Source organism: Prunus mume, linkage group LG4 (assembly GCF_029339155.1).
Source record: "Prunus mume cultivar Tortuosa linkage group LG4, ASM2933915v1, whole genome shotgun sequence".
NCBI classification, from domain to species: Eukaryota; Viridiplantae; Streptophyta; class Magnoliopsida; order Rosales; family Rosaceae; genus Prunus; species Prunus mume.
The window spans coordinates 9,042,559-9,060,710 of record NC_142701.1 but is presented as its reverse complement, the minus strand read 5'-3'; the positions used below and the strand labels follow the sequence as shown (position 1 = coordinate 9,060,710).

The 18,152-nt window shown below is 39.3% G+C and overlaps 1 protein-coding gene across 2 annotated transcripts; it reads left to right on the top strand.

The window, feature by feature from the left end:
- Positions 1-6,985: 6,985 nt before the first annotated feature.
- Positions 6,986-9,669, top strand: LOC103328144 (RNAse THREE-like protein 1). Of its 2 annotated transcripts, none has more exons than XM_016793726.2 (4): positions 6,986-7,151; positions 7,421-7,653; positions 8,880-8,994; positions 9,312-9,669. In XM_016793726.2, the coding sequence occupies exons 2-4, from the start codon at positions 7,440-7,442 to the stop codon at positions 9,469-9,471; spliced, it is 489 nt and encodes a 162-aa protein (XP_016649212.2). In that variant the 5' UTR covers positions 6,986-7,151; positions 7,421-7,439; the 3' UTR covers positions 9,472-9,669. The 2 variants fall into 2 exon arrangements, with proteins under 2 accessions (XP_016649212.2, XP_008228759.2); XM_008230537.3 differs by lacking the exon at positions 6,986-7,151 and adding an exon at positions 7,158-7,300.
- The last annotated feature ends 8,483 nt before the right edge of the window (positions 9,670-18,152 follow it).

Sequence of the window (18,152 nt, the reverse complement as noted above, 5' to 3'; positions counted from 1 at the left end):
GAGTTTGTTACATAGGTAAATTTAGATGACCGAGTTTTGTGCCTATGAGAGAGTAACAAAAGAACTAGTTATAAGTTCTTGAAATTAATCATCATGAATAACTAGAATAGATACCATGTTCTAGGAGTTGTGTGTTTGTCGATTTCCATTGTGTTATGCGTTCTTAAAGTGCAACTTAGTAGATACCATGCTAAACACTTTAAGAATGAAAAGAGTTAGCGTAGATACCCATGCCTAACTTGTTGCTTAGGGAAATCAATAATTTAAAGAGTAGATATCATGCCTGTAGGTTGACAAACATAAGCATCTAAAATCTGTTTTTGTAGCATTGTGCATGTCGTTTGCTTAAGGAAGAAGATTAGCGGTGAACATCGATTCCCTAACTGGTTTTCTCATTGTTTTAACCTTAATCCAATTCTATTTTTAATCAAACGCTGTTTTTAATATTTTGCTTCGAAATTTTCAGTTTTCAAAATCATCTTAAAATCATCTTTTTGAACACCTTGTCTACACCGAGTGCCTTTGTGTATTGCACCTTAACTTTGATTAGAAATCTTAGGGTTTTGAAATAATTAAGTTTTTTAGGGTTTTCTTTCACTTTTGCATTCTTAGTTTGTGCCATTTAGTTAGTATTTCTAGGAAATTAATTTTAAACACATATTAATCCAATCCTCGTGGGAATGATCTCGTATTTGCTTTCTATACTATTTACCTGATTTTGTGCACTTGCGAGTTAAAACGTGCATATAGTCGCTTAATTTTTAGGTTTCTATTTGTACAACAGAGATTGCCGACTTTGACATAGGTCAGGTGTTAGTTGATACTGGGAGTTCGGTAAAGGTGATCTTTGCCGATGCATTTGGTGAGTTGGGAATAGACGATAGCCATGTCAGCGACGCCTACTCTGTTTCTTTAGAGATCTGGTTTAACCAATATGAGGCGTTAGTCTGCCCATCGCCTTCGACGTTGCCCCACATAAAACAATGATATACAACCTATTTCTCATTGTCGATTGCCCAACGGCATACAACGTCATAATAGGACGAACGGCACTCACCGAGATCAAGGCACACTTGTCCGCCCACATGCTACTCATGAAGTTCCCAACCTGCCATGGCATATGTATGATCCGAGGAGACTAGCTTAGTGCGCCAACTTGCTATGCGACGACACTCAAATCGATAGCCCTCAAACCTCCCAGGGAGACCCTGTCTGTTTAAGGGACGCCGAACGGTAGTGGACCCATAGACAACCCATGGATAAGGCCCAGATGCAGTAGGCATAGCCTGCCGATGACTTGGAAACAATCGTCTTGAAAGAAGAACAACCGGACTGGTGCATAAAGATCGGCACCTGACTTACCCCAGCCCTCCGATAAGAGTTTATTCAATTTTTAAAACACCACTCAGAGGTGTTCACTTGGTCGTATGACGATATACTGCATTTCTCCCGGTTATCACCACAAGCTCATGATCTCTCTACTTACAAACTCAGGCGCCAAAAGCGCCGATCCTATGACACCGAACGTTATGAGGCCATGAATGCCGAAGTCGAAAAGCTTCGCATTATTGGCTTTATTCGAAGCTATATATCCAGTATGGCTCGCAAATTCCATAATGGTCCTAAGGCAAAAGCGATGGCGAATGTGGCAAGACTATACCGATCTGAATAAGGCATGTCCGAAAGATAGCTTTACTACCTCGAATCGACCAGCTCGTGGATGCTATCGCTGGCTATGACTTGCTCACTTCATGGACACACACTCGGTACAATCAGATCTTTATGGACCACGCCGATAGCGAACACACGACATCCATCACGCATGTGAGATCAGATCGCTATAATGTTATGCCGTTTGGCCTAAAAAATGCAGGAGCGACATACCAGAGATTGGTCAATTGAATCTTTGCCAAACACATCGGAAGTACTATGGAAGTCTACGTTGATGACATGTTGGTAAAGAGTAAAACTGCAAAAGAATATCTTCACAACTTGTCCCTCATGTTCGGCATATTGAAGGACTACTGAATGAGATTAAACCTTACCAAGTGCGCCTTTGACGTATCTTGAGGAAAGTTTCTCGGTTTCATGATTAGCCAGAGAGGGATCGAAGTGAACCCCTAAAAAATTAAGGCCCTAATTGACATGGAAAGGCTGAAGACACGAATGACGTTGAGCCTTACCGACGTTCGGGCGTTAACACGGTTTATCTTGAAGGCAACTGACAAATGTGCACCGTTCTTCAAAGCCTTGAAAGGGTGCAAACATCATATCATTTGGACCGTAGAATGCGACCAAGCATTTCAAGACCTGAAGAACTACATGAGCAAGGCACCACTACTTCCTGGAGAAGTCTTGTTTCTATACCTCTGCGGTACCTAGAGTGCGATCCTGACGGATTCGAAACCAAAAAGCTGAATTGCCAAACTTCAATGTGAGCAAAGCACTGCAGAGAGCAAAACATTGCTATCCTCCTCTTGAGCAGCTGGCCCTAGCCCTTATCACCTCAGCGCGAAAACTCAGTCCCTATTTTCAAGCTCATTCAATCATAGTTTTAACCAACCAACCACTTCAGCAAGTATTCCAGAAGCCAGAAATGTCTAGCCGATTGGTTAAATGGGTGATTAAACTAGGGGAGTTTGATGTACAATTCAAACCCAGACCAGCCGAGAAAGGTCAGGAGGTGACTGATTTCATACATGAGCTAAGGCCTTCGGTAGAATCGGCGGATTCAGATATAGATAAGCCGTGTTTACCCAATGCCAACCTGGTTCGACCAGTTGGTCCCAATTTGGGTCTTGCATGTAGACGGTTCAGCCAACTAGCAGGGGTGCGGAGCCGGCCTAGTTTTGACCGCCCTTGACAGGGTCAAAATGGAATATGCCATCCGATTCAACTTTAGAACCTCTAACAACGGCAGAATACAAGGCTCTTTTGGTCGGCCTTCGCTAGCCAAAAGTATGGCGCAGACAGATCAACATCAATAGTGAATCCCACTCATTGTGAACCAAGTGACTGCGATTTCGCAACCAAGGATATATATATATGTCAACCTACCTATCAACAGACATCACTTGCTTCAGAAATTCCTGGCCTATGGCAAATACCTGCATCAGAAACATCATGCCGACGCATTGGCCGATTAGTCGACCATTAATGACATGGTCGAGAAAGGTTCCGATGGAGATTTTGGCTCAGCCAATGGTACGACAACTTCTGAAGCATGCACAAGACGGTATGAGGATACATGGATGTCTCTAATTTACGCTTAATCTGACGAATAATACCTTACCTAATGAGAAGTCTCAGGCAAGAAAGCTACAAGACCGAGTTGCGAGATACACCGTCATCAACAATATTCTTTGGCATGGCTATACCACCCCTTACCGAAAGTGCATCACTGCCGAACAAGGGGACTACATTATGCAGGAGATCCATGATAGAGTCTATGGCGACCACTCGGGATCCCGATCGTTGGCACACAAGGCCTTTCGATAGGATAATTATTGGCCAACCATGCATCAGAATGCAGCCACGCTTGTGAAGAAGTGCGACAAATGCCAATGATTTGGTAATGTACCCCATATCCCTGTCGAGCCACTAACACCTATTATAAGCCCTTGGCCTTTCGCCCAATAGGGGCTCGATCTAATTGGCCCGATGCCGCAAGGCAAAGGCCGAGTTAAGTATGCTGTCGTTATCGTTGACTACTTCACCGTATGGGTAGAAGCCGAAGCTCTGGCGACCATTACGACATCAATAATGGAAGACTTTTTCTGGACTCACATTTGTTGCCGATTCGGTATCCCTTAGGCAATCATCCCTAACAACGACATACATATTGATTCGGGCTGTTGGTGCCATTACTTATTGGCCTTGACGCCCAGTATGAGACGCCTCTTGGAAGACTCGGACATTTTCTTCGCCTAAGAAGCTTTCTTGGTATCAGTCACTGAACAAAAAAATGATTTGGTTAGATGAAAAGAGATGCCGAATGACTCGAAATACAGGAAACCACTTACTCTCGGCAGGGTTGACGAGACGGGCTCGGATTTGATTCTCGGTGAAGAGGAAGTCCGGGTATATTCATTAGCAGCAAGCACCTTCAATTTCAAGCGATCAACCTTCCGAATGTCTGATTGAATTGTGTTCGGCTGCTTCAACTTACCTGCAAAATATTAGGCACACACCTATTAGTTTTGGACTTTAGAAAAAGAAATAGAGGGATGGCATCTTATTAACCTATCAGCTATTTGAAACGTGGCAGGAATGCGAAAACGAACGGGCTTGTCTAAAGGAGATTCCCAATCTCCTGACAACAACACCTGCCAATTCCTCCACGATTTCTGAGAGGTCGGCACACCCTTTACAAAGTGACCACGTTCGGAAGCCCGGAGGCAGTTAACCTAGAGCCAACCTCCATGCCCAGCATACTTGGACTTGGTGACACTGTATAGGTGAGAAAATTGCTCGTAGGTTGGCTCACCCTCCTCGGCAAGGCTGAAAGAGACGATGACCCCCATCAAAGCCACTAAAAATTTGGGGTTGTACTAGCCTGGAGCATATCTTAAGTGCTCTAGTATCCTCTGCACCGGAGGCTGCAACGGGAGCTGAACCACGAGTTTTAGGGATGTCTGCGAAGAACGCCACCTCTCCATCCTTGGGGTTACTCAACGACTCAGTGGGCCCCGGGATCCTCCGCCTTACCGAATCGGGGACAAGGTACTCAGACGGTACTTGGCAAGTTCGACTGTAATTAGGTTTGGCCCGGCTTCGGTAATTAGGTTTGGGCCTAAGTAATCTACACCAAACGAAGTTTCTTGGGTTGGCCTAACAGAATCCTAAGATTTTCCCGAGAAACCACAAAGTGACAACCGGACGAGAGGAAGCTTCGCAACAGATCCTCACGGTCGGAGGTAGAGGTCTCCGATTGGTAGCCGATATGTCGCTCCGGTGCCCATGTATCCCTCATCAAGAACTCACACATCGCTCGTGTTGGCACACTAAACGCCGCACGGAACTGTGGCCAACAGACCGCTTTATCGATTGACAAAACTTTGCCCCTCTCGAAAGAAGGCACGACTTTGACCCTTTTGCCGATGACTTCAACTTCGGCAGCTTCACTATTGGCACTATCAAAGCTAAGTGTCGTGCTACCAGAATCCCGTTGATCGTTCGAGGACTCGCCATCGAACGCATTTTGTTCGGTATCATATGCATACTCGTTATCGAACATCTACAAACAAGGAAAAGGAAACTAAATACCATGCGCAAAGATGAAAGTAAGGGTTCCTATGGCCGTCACTACATACGGGAGCTAGACTATCGAACGTTCTTCATGTTCATGTATGTTCATAGTATAGATCAAGCCATAATATCTAAACAACCGGAAGTTTCTTGTTTTTATGGTGGTGGAAGTCGCCAGAAATCGCTCCGCCACAAGGAAATCGACCGGAAATCGCCTTAGTTGCCGAATGAGTCACGTCGGAAATGGCCTTTAGAGAATGCTCTCAAGTCGCTCTCATAGCACAAGTGACTCCTTCATCCGGAGTCACTCTTATTTATAGGAGAAGGAATCGAACAGTGCACCTTGAAAAACCAATCGGCGCCATAATGACTTTGCCTCGCGTGCGCACTCTGACACGTGGCACCAATCACATGTGAGAACCGACTACACATCAGGCACATAAAACTAAGCGTCATTTTGTCCAAAACAGTTCCGCCTCTCCGATGAAGGTACATTCGGAAGCTTAAGCAACTACAAGACTTCCGCAATCGACATAAATGACGAGCTAGGCTCTACCGTTCGGAAGGGCACGTTTACCGAATGGTGCAACGAGATTTGGTGACCCTTGGGATACCGGAGAGTGCGTCGACGAAGAGATCATACCTCCAAAAGATGCCCCGGCTCCACGGTTCCACAGATGCGCCGAACGACACCACATAGGAAAACTGAATATTCAACACTTTCCCGATGACTCATTGGTACTGAAGACAAAAGCAAGTCCCTACTAAGAAGCCTTCTCAATAAGGAACTTGGGGGGACTCCTGTTTATACCAAAATCAACAACCAATAAGAGCAAGACACGTGGACGAAAGAGCGCATCGGTAGGGAAACGCAGGCACCCTAGCCTACCGATCGCATTATTAGGGTAAGATCACCCTCTGGACATGTGAAGTATCCACAGTTAATACCAACAGTCCCATATCAAAATTCTACACAACATGCACACCTCACAAGGCTTATAAAAGGGGGCACTAGTCCCAAAATGGAGAACTTTCGGCATACTAGTCATAACTCTGTCCAGATTATTTACTAAATCCGTACTTACTTAAGTATCGCAGAACCTTTGGCTGGTACCACACCAGTTCTGGTCTTACCGAGCGCTTCTCATCTTGCGGATCAGCGCCCATCGAGGCCCGAGCATTCCAAAAGCCAGACATCACTAAGTTGAGCCGAAAAGTGCCGAAACACTGTTTCGCATCAACACACGGTAAATATTGAAAGGAAAAATTATCAAAATAAGTAACTATAAATCCAAAAAAGCAATATCAAACGGAGCCTTAATTGTAAAATTAATCCGCATCAGCATAAAGGGAAGATTGGTGGACTCATATACCACCACATAGAAATTTTAAATCCATTCAGTGAATAGTCAAGCAAATTTAGTGAAAGAGAATGAATATACCAGAAAATTTCATCTCGAAAAATGAAATGAAATCTAGATGGAAAGAAAAATAAAAACTAAGTCAACAAAAGTGGAAACACATATGATGTAGGCTATGATAAGTTCTATATAGGTTGAAAACCTGTGCAACCAGAACAATACATACTACCTAAACTTTGGAATCTTGAAGAAACAAATAATGTGTCATATAGTTTAGCATTTTAAAATTAAAATTTAAACTATTTTTTTTGTAATAAGAAAGGACATGAAGCACATGACAATATCCAGATTCCCAAAACCATCCACAATCTTTTTCTTGTTTCAATGTATGGGTCCGCTACACTGTTAAGATAAAATTGTGAGTAGCTTTTGTGGAAGAAAAATACAGGCAGTTTAAGCTTTTGTTTTTGGGAAGCTGATGCTAAAAAATCCAGCTTAGCAATTTTGATAAGAATGTTCTTATCACCCCCACCAACTCCATGAGTGAGTGCCACTTGTCTTGTCTTTGTATCTTTATATGGAGAGAACCAATCTGAGCGAGTGAGAGTGAGAGAGACCCAGAAAAGCCTCGAGCTTTCATATTTTCATCATCAATCTCACACACCACACAACCCTTTAGATCCATAAATCTTGTAAGACCCATCAACCCATCCAAATCCTCTAATCCAAAATTCCCACTTTTTACAGGTTTTATCAATTCCTTTTTATTTATTTAATAATTATTGGGTTTTCTTTTATTTGTTGGCTTTCAGGTTGCTAGAGACCAGTCCAATGCCTGTATTCAAAGGTGAAAATCCAAGCCCCAAAGAGGGAGTGAAGGCGGTTGGATGTGATGAGAAAGCTACAAATTCACATCCTGCTGATATATCTCAACAACTTGAAAATTTGAAGGTTGAAGATGCTTCTTCTAGTTCTACAGGGTGCAGGGAATTTTCTTCTGACAGAGAGATTGGGGCTAATGAAAAGACTGCTTCAACAAATGAAGGTACAGATATTTTACCAATGTTTACAAAATTGCAGTGCTTTGTTTATAATTACTTCTGGTATTTCTCCGTTTTCACTATCACATCACATCACATCACCAATAGCTATGGACAAAAGAAAATATAGCTCTTTTATTATTATAAATAAGTCCGTTTCAATATGGGATTTTATAAAAAAAAAACCCTTCAAAACCAATACTTCAAAAAAACTCTATGCTGTACTTTCAAGTGAAATTTTTTAATACACTAACAACTAATTAGAAAATGATAAGGATTTTTATATAAAATGTCATGTTAGAATAGGTCTATTTATGAAAAGTCCGTAAAAAAAAGATTTATGTAATTATTTGTAAAATAGTGTTGTCCACTGAAAAATGATAGAACACAAAAATGTAAACTTGTATGAAACAAGGATAGCACTATTTTGCTATCTCCGACCAATCACTGTATGTTACGTGTGATCACTTTTTACATCTTTAGAGACCAACTTGTATACTATCTTTCTAATAGAGGGTGAAACCCATTTTATTGGTGGACTTCACCTCTATTAAAGAGATTGTCTCCCTAGCATGACCCTATCGAAAAGGGCTGGAGTTAGTTTATTTACCTAAAGTCTTGTAAGAGCATCCACAATGGGCTCCCTAAACCACCTCCTTAGACAAATTTTAGGGAGGAATGATAAAAATACAACTCCAACCACGCTCCCTATCCACCTCCTAAAATAAGGAGTCCTCTAGGAGCTCCTAAATCTGAGGAGAGAGAAATGATTCCTAGTGGCTCCCTATAATTTAATGCTGCTTTATTTAATGAGTATTTCAAACTTGTATTTAATGCTAACCATTTTTTATTTTATTTTTTAATAGAAATGGACCAATCATAAAAGAGTTATAGCATTTATGACTCTCCAAATTAGGGAGTATGGTTGGAGTTGAAATTTTGTAGAGAGCTCCTAAAATAGCTTTCTTATATTCTTAGCCAAATTTTAGCTAAGAAATAGAGAGCATTATTGTGGATGCTCTAATAGTTATTGTCCTAGAAAGTTGCCAATTAAATATTCCAAAAAAATGGAAAATGGTGCTTTTACCAATTAATGGTTATAAAATCTATCGACCATCTCTAGTAAGTTGCAATTGTTTTGTGCTGCTCAAAGTTACTTCCAGAAGAATCTCCTTGATATATTGCATAAGAACAAAGTTCCAGGACTTACTCCATTTGATCGATTTAGCAGGTTCTTGTAATAAGCTACAAGCAAGATCACAGTTACATGAGATATGTGTTGCAAAAAAATGGAAGCTCCCTTTGTATGAGTGCTGCAAAGAGGAAGGACCACCCCACATGAGAATGTAAGTTCAAGATCATATTCTAGAAAGCCAAGTTCAAGATCGTTTGAAAGTGATTCTGAAATAATCACTTCTCCATATAATCACTTTAAGTGGTTTTAAGTGATTTTATGAAGAAGCACGCGGGAGGTGTTTCTTCTTCGAATCGCTTAAAATTACTACATGGGGAAGAACCAGAATCACTTCCAACCATGCCCAAAAACATGTTATATAATCAGAATGCGCACAGCAATTTAAGTTGTTTTTTTCTTTAAAAATTGGATGCCTATTGTAATTAGTGTTTTGTTATTAGTGACTAACCAAAGCCTTATTTTAAACAGGTTCACCTACAAGGTTATTGTTGAGATAGAAGAAACCGAAAAGACAGTTTTGGAATGCTTTGGCGCTCCTCATTCGAAAAAGAAATCAGCAGCAGAGCACGCGGCTGAAGCAGCGTTATGGTACTTGAAGAATATTGGTTATGACTCGAAGGATCGGTGAAATGAATTATCGTGAAGCACCATTGAGATCAGTCAGTTACTGATTTTTTTACTTTTTACTTTTGGCTTCGTCCCTAGCCAAACAATTTAGTGGCTATGGATCCACATTTAGTAGACTTATAGTGGTAGATTTACATTCTTTGAAGAAGTTATATAATTGGTTAGAGTCAATAAATTTTTTAAGGCTAATTTTGGTTTAGTATCTTGAACATTTTCACCATAACAAATATTACACTCGAATTTTCAATTTTAACATCTAAGAGCATCTCTAAGGGAGATGTCAAATACCAAACATCAAATTTAAATTTGATGGTTGATGTGGCAATTTGACATTTACACAGTTTTACAATTCACCCGATATGTCAAATAAATAATTATTGTAACAGTCAAATCATTTAAGATAAAGAAGAAAAAAAAAGGAAAATAATAAATGAAAGTAACAGCCAGCTATCTTTAAAAAATAATAAAATATTCATTTGATATCTTGCTTTTGGTATGTCAAAAATAACATCTCAACCTCCAGCCTTTATTCCACATCAGCTTTGACAATTCAGTTAGAGTGATGAGAGATGTTATTTCTAACCGTTAAATGTCTATGTGGCACTTTTGACACATCGGTTGGAGATACTCTAAGAGCAAGTGCAGAGCTAGCTTGCCATGGCAACAGCCCACAAGGCCCCAATTCCACCTCCAGTGCAAAAAGGCCAACCCAGGCAAGCCATGGGACCCACTAGCCTAGGCAAGCCCACATGCAAAAATGGACTTGACTATTGCCCGCAGGTTGTGACATCATGTGATGTCAGCGCCTAAAAAAAAATCAAAAAATTCTAGAAATTTTTTCTATAAATACCTACCAATATTATTCACTTTCCACATCAAATCTTCATACAAATTTATCTCCTTACAATATTTTTTACTTTCCACACCAAATTTTCTACTACAAAATTCCATTTGAAAATTTTAATTTAGTAAATATGAACACGTGACAACCGAAAATCTTATCTGAAAATTTTATCCGAAAATGTTATCTGAAATTTTAGGTGAGAATTTTATAATAAATAGTGACACGTGGCAACCGAAAATATTATCTGAAAAGCTATCAAAATTAATAATTAAGTATAAAAAAAATAGAAAATAAAGTAGTGAATAATGTTTGCCCTTGCCCTTATCCTTTGGGGTGGAACCAAAAAAGGCAAGGCCGACACTATTTACATGAATAGTGTCAAACCTTGCCTTACCCTTTCCTTTTGGGGTGGAGGTGCTTTAAGTACCCACATCTTTAAGAAATATTGCTAAGTGGTTTTATCATCAGGTTAGCCTGAGTTTTCTGAGGCTGATTTGCAACTTGTCTTTGGCCCAAGCGGGGAGTGCTTCTTTAAGTCAAAGCTTATCGTTGAGGGCCAAAAAAAATCTTTGCGATTTTATTGGCACCCCATTATTTGCTATTTGCACCCCATACTAATTTTAAACATGAACAACTTATTTTATCCTTGTACATAATTACTCTTAAGGACAAAAAATATTTAAAATAAAAATTAAATTTGCTCACTACACCCCACATATGTTCCTATGACCCTAGTTAGACATTTTTCTCAAACCATCATATTCCTACAACCCTAACGAGGTTTATACACTTGTATTGGTGAAAAAATATCTTGTATTTATTCATGAAAAGTGAGACTAAAGTTAGAGAGGCTTCGAATGAGGTGTGAGTTTAGTTTTTGGCATTTTTCAAGTTTAGGATTTCATGATAGTTGCTGGTTGTGTTTAGCACACCAATACCAAACGCGATAGGTAAATTCAGTGGGATGCCACCGAAACATTGTACCTATTTCGGTTGTGTTTCACTGACCGTTAACATAAGATGCAATGGAGATCCACCGTAACATGGAACGATGTTTGGTGGTGTATTACTGAATTTTTACCTACAATTCAGTGACAATGAAAGAAATATATTTATATTTTCAGTAACTTATTGTCGACCACAAATTTAATGCAAACTATTTTGACTTTACTCCCATTGAAGGAACAAAAATAAGGTGAAGCCCCTAAAATAGATGACACATCATCCAATGTGATGGTCATCTCACCAAAAGGCATGTGAAAGGTGCTTGTTTCGGGATGCCACCTCTTAACGAAGGTAGATACAACAATCTTATCTACATTCTGATAAGAACACCTAATAAGTTGTTCTAATCCAGACCTTTGAATGTACCATTTGAATATATCATTATTTGGATTAGCCCACCAATTCCACTCACGAAGGGTGTATGTCTTCAACATGCACCTAAGGGGCTCACGTTCCTAGTCAAATACCAAAAAAAAAAAAAAAAAATTGGTTAATTACCATGAATTAGACTTATATTATGCCTTCTATTGTTATAGTAAAACAACTTATCTAGTTATTTCAAATTGCAGTTGCTATGTGAGTTTTAAAACCCGTAAATAAAGATGGATCAATAGGACTTACTTGAGATGGCTCAATAAGCTCGGCATCTACCTCAACATTACTATCATGAGTAGCAGTTACATCTTCATCATTTGCATCAACATTACTATCAGCGGCTACATCTTTAACCTCTATAGTATTCTCAAAGTGGTTTAGGGGACCATGGTGGAGCTGGTCCTTTAATAACCCGATCTTAAATTAATATTTAATTATTAATTTATTCAAGTAAAAGATAATTTTACGTCGAGCATATTTTAATGGTTTCAAAGTTGACTTTTTGTTATGGAAGGAATTTGAGGATTTTAGTTGTACCGCGTAGAGCATGTCGAGATGAGTCTGTAGACACGTAACGGGCTTAAATCGGAGTTGTAATGAAGAAGTTACGATCAAAAGAAGTCTAGTGGCACAATCGTAATTTTTGCGAAGTCAGATTTTTTTTAAAAAAACTGGCAGCGCTCTCTCTCTCCCTCTCCTCTACCTCACGACACTTTCTCTCCTCGAACCAGCAACTCCAGTTTTTTTTTCTTTCACGCAGCAGCCACTCCGGGCCAATTTTCGGCTTCGTCCAACTTCGGTTGGCGGCTCTTCCTTCACGAAAGTTGCTCTCCTCCTCCTCCTTTACAAAACCATACGATATCTACCCTTGAAAGACTAAGAATTCTCCAGATTTTGGATGTGAAAATTGACGAAAAACCTGCCAGATTTTTGTCAAAATTTTCCATTGCTCGTTCTGGCGATTTCGGCCACCAATTTCTTCGATCTAGGTATGATTTTCTATCCTCTCAATGTGTTCTAGCTGTTGGTTGGGTCATTTAGGAACAATTTCTGCGTTTTGTAACTCAAATAAGCAATTGAATTTTGGCCGATTTTCGGCTTGCGATTCTGGCCACTTTTTGGGGTAGGTCCAAAAATAAAAGTTGCTCCACTCTATGTGCTAATCATGTAGGTATAAGTCTTGACTGGTGGTTTGGAGATTTTTCGATCGCCAGAATCGCTTTGGACACTCATGCGCAGCCCGTGCATGGGGCACTTTTTGGCTGGTCCTTGAGTCCTAAAATAGTCCTCACGCCGTCCCGAGCACGACGGTATGCTCGGATTTTCAATTTGGTTATCGTTTGATCGTCGATTGGATATCACATATTAGGCGTTATCCCGGTTCGATATGTTTGGACCATTAGATTGACTTCATTTTCAAATATGTTGATCTAGGCACCTCTAGGATCATGTAGAAATTTGCGGATCAAGAATCGGAATTCCGGATACTGCGATTCAATAATTCAAATTTAGTTAAATGTTAATTGTCCGATCGTGAGCAATCCGACCGTTGGATTTGGACCAAACTTGCAGGGCATGTTTAGTAAAATGTGTTGAACTTATAGAAACCCTTGGATTGTTAATCGAAGACCGTGGACCTCACGGGGTACCGGATTGACTATTATGGAAAATTAATTGCTTATTGAATCTTAGATCTTTTCATACCATTTCACCTGTCAGAAATGTTGAAAATGGGCTTAGGAACTTTCATAAATTGTGTACACACATTTTTGAGGTCAAGGGTCAGGGTTTTGATGAAATTTCTATGGTTGAGCTATGTTATTAATTAAATATTTTTAATTGCTTAAATAGGTGCTCGAACTTCACTAAACTCGTAGGAAGGAACCTCGAAGGGTCAGGCTAGGTCGGACGGTCAGTGAGTGGACTTTTGTTATATAAATGGATTTTATGCAATTAAAGTTTCATTAATTGATCTTGAATGAATTATTTATGACTATTACTTTCCAAGCATAAATATTTGAATTCAAATATTTGCATTAAATTTTATTTATGTTTAAAATGTAAACTGCTTGGAAAGTAGGAAAAGAATTGATAGCAAGACTAAAGGATTTGTTGAGAAATATAATTTTAATTTTCCAAGAAAGGTTTTAGAACCACCATAGGTACCCAAGATGTTGCCTTCGGATAATTTGTTGCCTTTGGTTATAATGATGTCCACGGACATCTTAGTTGCCTCGTAATTCTTTGTTTGACTTTTGCCCTTCAAGTCTTAGGGATATTCGGACTGTGAGGAGCGAGAATGCGGCTCAGGTTGACCAAGTGTCCCCTGAGTCTTACAAGGAATACGGCTCGGGTTGACTTTGTGTCACCGGGGCTTGTTGGGATGTGTCGCATTATGTGACACAAAGAATTGACAGTATAATATGAGAAATGAATATAAAGATCATGGATTTGACGGATATATGATGGGTACACCTAGGTGGGAAAGAGATTATTTATTTACAATGCTTTCAAAAGGTTTTGATGATTCGGTTGAATGCATGATTAGTTATATGCATATAAATATGCATGTCTTTATTCTTGTACGAATATAGAACATGGATATAATTGAATTTTCAAATGGTTTTAATAGTGGGGTTAGTATGTTAATATTCTATTTTCCAAAACTTTATTTTGTCCACTCACATTTTTAATGTTTTGCGCCCCCAGGCAGTAGACGTGTACTAAGAGCACCACCACCGGGCAATCATAATCACTTTTCATTCTTTTTCCATTATGTAGGATGTTCTCACGTTTCCATGCTTCGTTTGCAATTTATTAGATTAGTATTGCTCTGAAATTGCCATAGGATTTCTGTAAGGCATGATGCCATAAAGTTCTGTTGTTGGATTGCTTGAATTTAAACTTGGTGCATGTTGAACAGTTGTGGTTATGAATTGTTGTTCTTATAGGTGTAAATTTTGGGAAACAAGTATTTACAGGGGAGACTGCTGAATTTTAGGCAGAAGTCAAACTTGAAGTAAATTTTGGTTTTTGTTAGAAGAGCAATTTGGTCAAGTGTGCCCGGCACTTGCTATGTGTCGGACACGCACAGGATTCAGCTCAGATTCCAAAGTAAAATTTGGGTCAGGTCCTGTCAAGTCCTCTTGAGAGGCTAACCTCGCGGCTTTATTTCTCCTTGTTGAGGCTGTGGGATGCTGTCTATTGAGATGATGAAGCCTCAGTAGTACCTCTGCAAGTCCTCTTCATATCTAAAAAATAATATTAAGTACAAACTCAGTAATGAATTTGGTAGATGATCACTGAAACAAGAAACGAATTCAGTAGACTACTACTGAAAAAAGGAAACAAATTTAGTGGACTACCACGGAAAAACTAAAAAATATTTGGTGAACTATTACTAAAAAACGGAAACACATTCGGTGGTCAGCCACTGAAAATCGGAATCAAATTTGGTGAACTACCACTAAAACAAGGTAACGGTTTTGGTGGGATTTACATACGTAAGTTAAAGAATGGAGTTCATGAGGGCAATTTAGGAAGAAAAATGGGGTGTAATGAGTAATTTTAAATTTTACTAAAACTCAGTGGGGTGTAAAAAGAGTGTGTGGTGTAAAGAGCAAATTTTAGGGTGCTAATAAAATCACCCTTGCCTTTTCTCCTTATCATTACATTGTTAATCGCGCCTGCCTACCATGTTCTTCAAACTAAGATATCAATTTTATTATTATTATTTTTTATTATGAGAAAAATAAAAATTACAAGCAAAAATCACGAGGGCGCGTAGGCTCAATAAGGTAAAAATAAAAGGGGATACAATAGCTCAACGATAGCTCATGCTCCCATAAGGTAGAAGGATGAAGCCCATGGCCTAAGTTGGCAATGACATCGGCAGTGAAGTTAGCTTTCTCGGTAGACATGAGTGAAAGAAGGAAAATTACAAAAGGAACATGGTAGGAGGATGTCTTTAACTAGAAGTTTAATACTCCAAGGGGGGCTCAGTCTTCTGAGTGATACAGTCGACAATAAACTTGGAGTACCCCTCCGCTAAAACTTTACGCCAGCCCTTGTGAATATCATAGACGAGACCATCCGTTAAGTGGCACACTCAGCTACTGTAATAGAAACATCACCAATGTTCTTGGCTCAATCAAGTAAGACATGACTCTCAGATCATCAAGTTAAGATTTAGATTGGCCCAAAAGGTAGGGGAATCAGATCAATGACTGGGAAAGGAAAAACCTAATGGGCCGTCCAAAAAGAAATGGACTTATCATTTCCCACTATCCACCAAAACTCCAACTTGAGGACAGTTTTTGCATCCAAAATTGCTTGCCATGCTGAGGAATGAGAAGACTTCTTTTTAAGATCCAATACATTATCCTTTCTTAGATACTTCATGCAAACCACTTGGGCCCAGCAATTAGACTTATTAGCGAGACAGATCCAAACAAGTTTAGCTAAAGCAATCATATTAAAATGTGAAGCAGACCCGACTCCAAGACCTCCCATTTCTTTTGGAATACAAATATATTTCCAAGAAACATGATGAGTTTTTGTTTGGCTGCCTGAGAAAAAATTCCTACAAGTGTTTGTTTACTGACTTCTCTAGGACACTTGAAACAAGACAGTGTATGATTAGGGATTCCAAAAACACTTGCCTTAATAAGGATTAGCCTCCCAGCTCTATAGAGGGTTTACCTTTGATTCTTTTAATCATGTTACTAGCATTGAGAGGATCTTTCCAAAACACAATTAATATTACTAATACCAAGATAACGACCTATAGTAGTTTTATGTTGGATTTTCAAGATGGTACTCATATTAGTTTTTAGATTAGCAGCAACATAATTAGAGAAATACACAATAGATTTATTCAAGTTGATATTTTGTTTAGACACTGCAGAAAAAGCAGTAAGCAGTTGATTGACACTTATAGCAACTACAGGAGTAGATCTAGCAAACAATAGGCAATCATCAAACACCAAATTAGAAATGCGAAAACCCCCAGAGGATGAGAATTAAACCCACATTAGACTTGGTGGAAGAGGCTAACAAATTACAGTGCCTAATGAAGGTTCAATACACAGAATTCTAAAAATATAAGGGGAAAGAGGGTTCCATTGCCTGATGCCTCTCGAAGGGGCAAAATGACATTGGGGGGGGGGGGGGTATCATTAATTAAGACAAAGAAAGAAGGGGTCGTAATGCAATTTATAATTCTATCATACCAATCAATGCTAAAATCAAACATGAGGAGACAAGTTTTGAAATAAGACCAATCAAGAACATTAGCATTTTCAAGATCCAATTTAACAACCATAACTCCTTTAGAGCCTTTCTTGCTTTTGAAGTCATTAAACAGATCATGAGCAATTAGGATATTATCAAAAATAGACATACCAGGGGCAAAAACACCTTGGTTCTGAGAGATACATTTGGAGAGGAGTGGTCTTAATTTGTTTATGATGATCTTTGTAATGATTTTGCAAGTAACATTACAAAGACTAATGGGTCGAAATTAGGAAACAGTTTCCGAAGTATTAACCTTATAAGGTCTATATTAGTGTGATTAATCTCGTTCAAAGATAGGTTATGAACAAAGAAGTCATTGACCAAGTTTTTCCGAAAGGGCTTAGTGGTATCCCAATATTACTGATAAAACATGGCATGAAGCCCATAAGGAGCATCCACAATCATGCTCTCTATTTTTTAGTTAAAATCTAACTAAAAACACTAGAAAGCTATTTTAGGAGCTCTCTATAAAATTTCAACTCCAACCATACTCCCTAATTTAAAGAGTTATAAATGTTTTTAATAAATTTTAATTCAATTTTTGAATAAAATGTAGACACAAAAGCAATAATAAAAAATAGTTTGCATTAAATAAATGCTTAAAATAATATTAAATATATAAGCATTTAATTATAGGGAGTCACTATGAGTACTTTCTTTCTCCTCAGCTTTAGGAACTCTTAGAGGTCTCCCTATTTTAAGCTGGATAGAGAGCATGGTTGGAGGTGGGTTTTTTTAATTCTTCCCTAAATTTTAGCCAAGGAGGTGGTTTAGGGAGCCCATTATGGATGCTCTAAGGGCTCGTTTGGTATGCCTCCCTAACTTGGACTGGCATGGATAAAAAATTATCCCATGTTTGTTGTCATATGGTTCTAGTTTTAAATGGGATTAATAATTTGGGGCCCACCAAAAACACCTTCTTAACTGGGCTTAGTGAGACCCGTGTGCGAAGGGGGGGACAAATAATCCCCTCCTCATCGCTCGTGACTTCCTCCCCTCTCCAGGCCTTCATCTCTTCCATCAGTTCCCACCCCACCACACACCTCGTCACAGCCATCACCTCCCACCTAAGCACACACCTTGTCATAGCCATGGCCTCCAACCCTCATCCATGTCAGCTGCGCTCTCTCTCTCTCTCTCTTTCTCTCTCTCTCTCTCTCTAA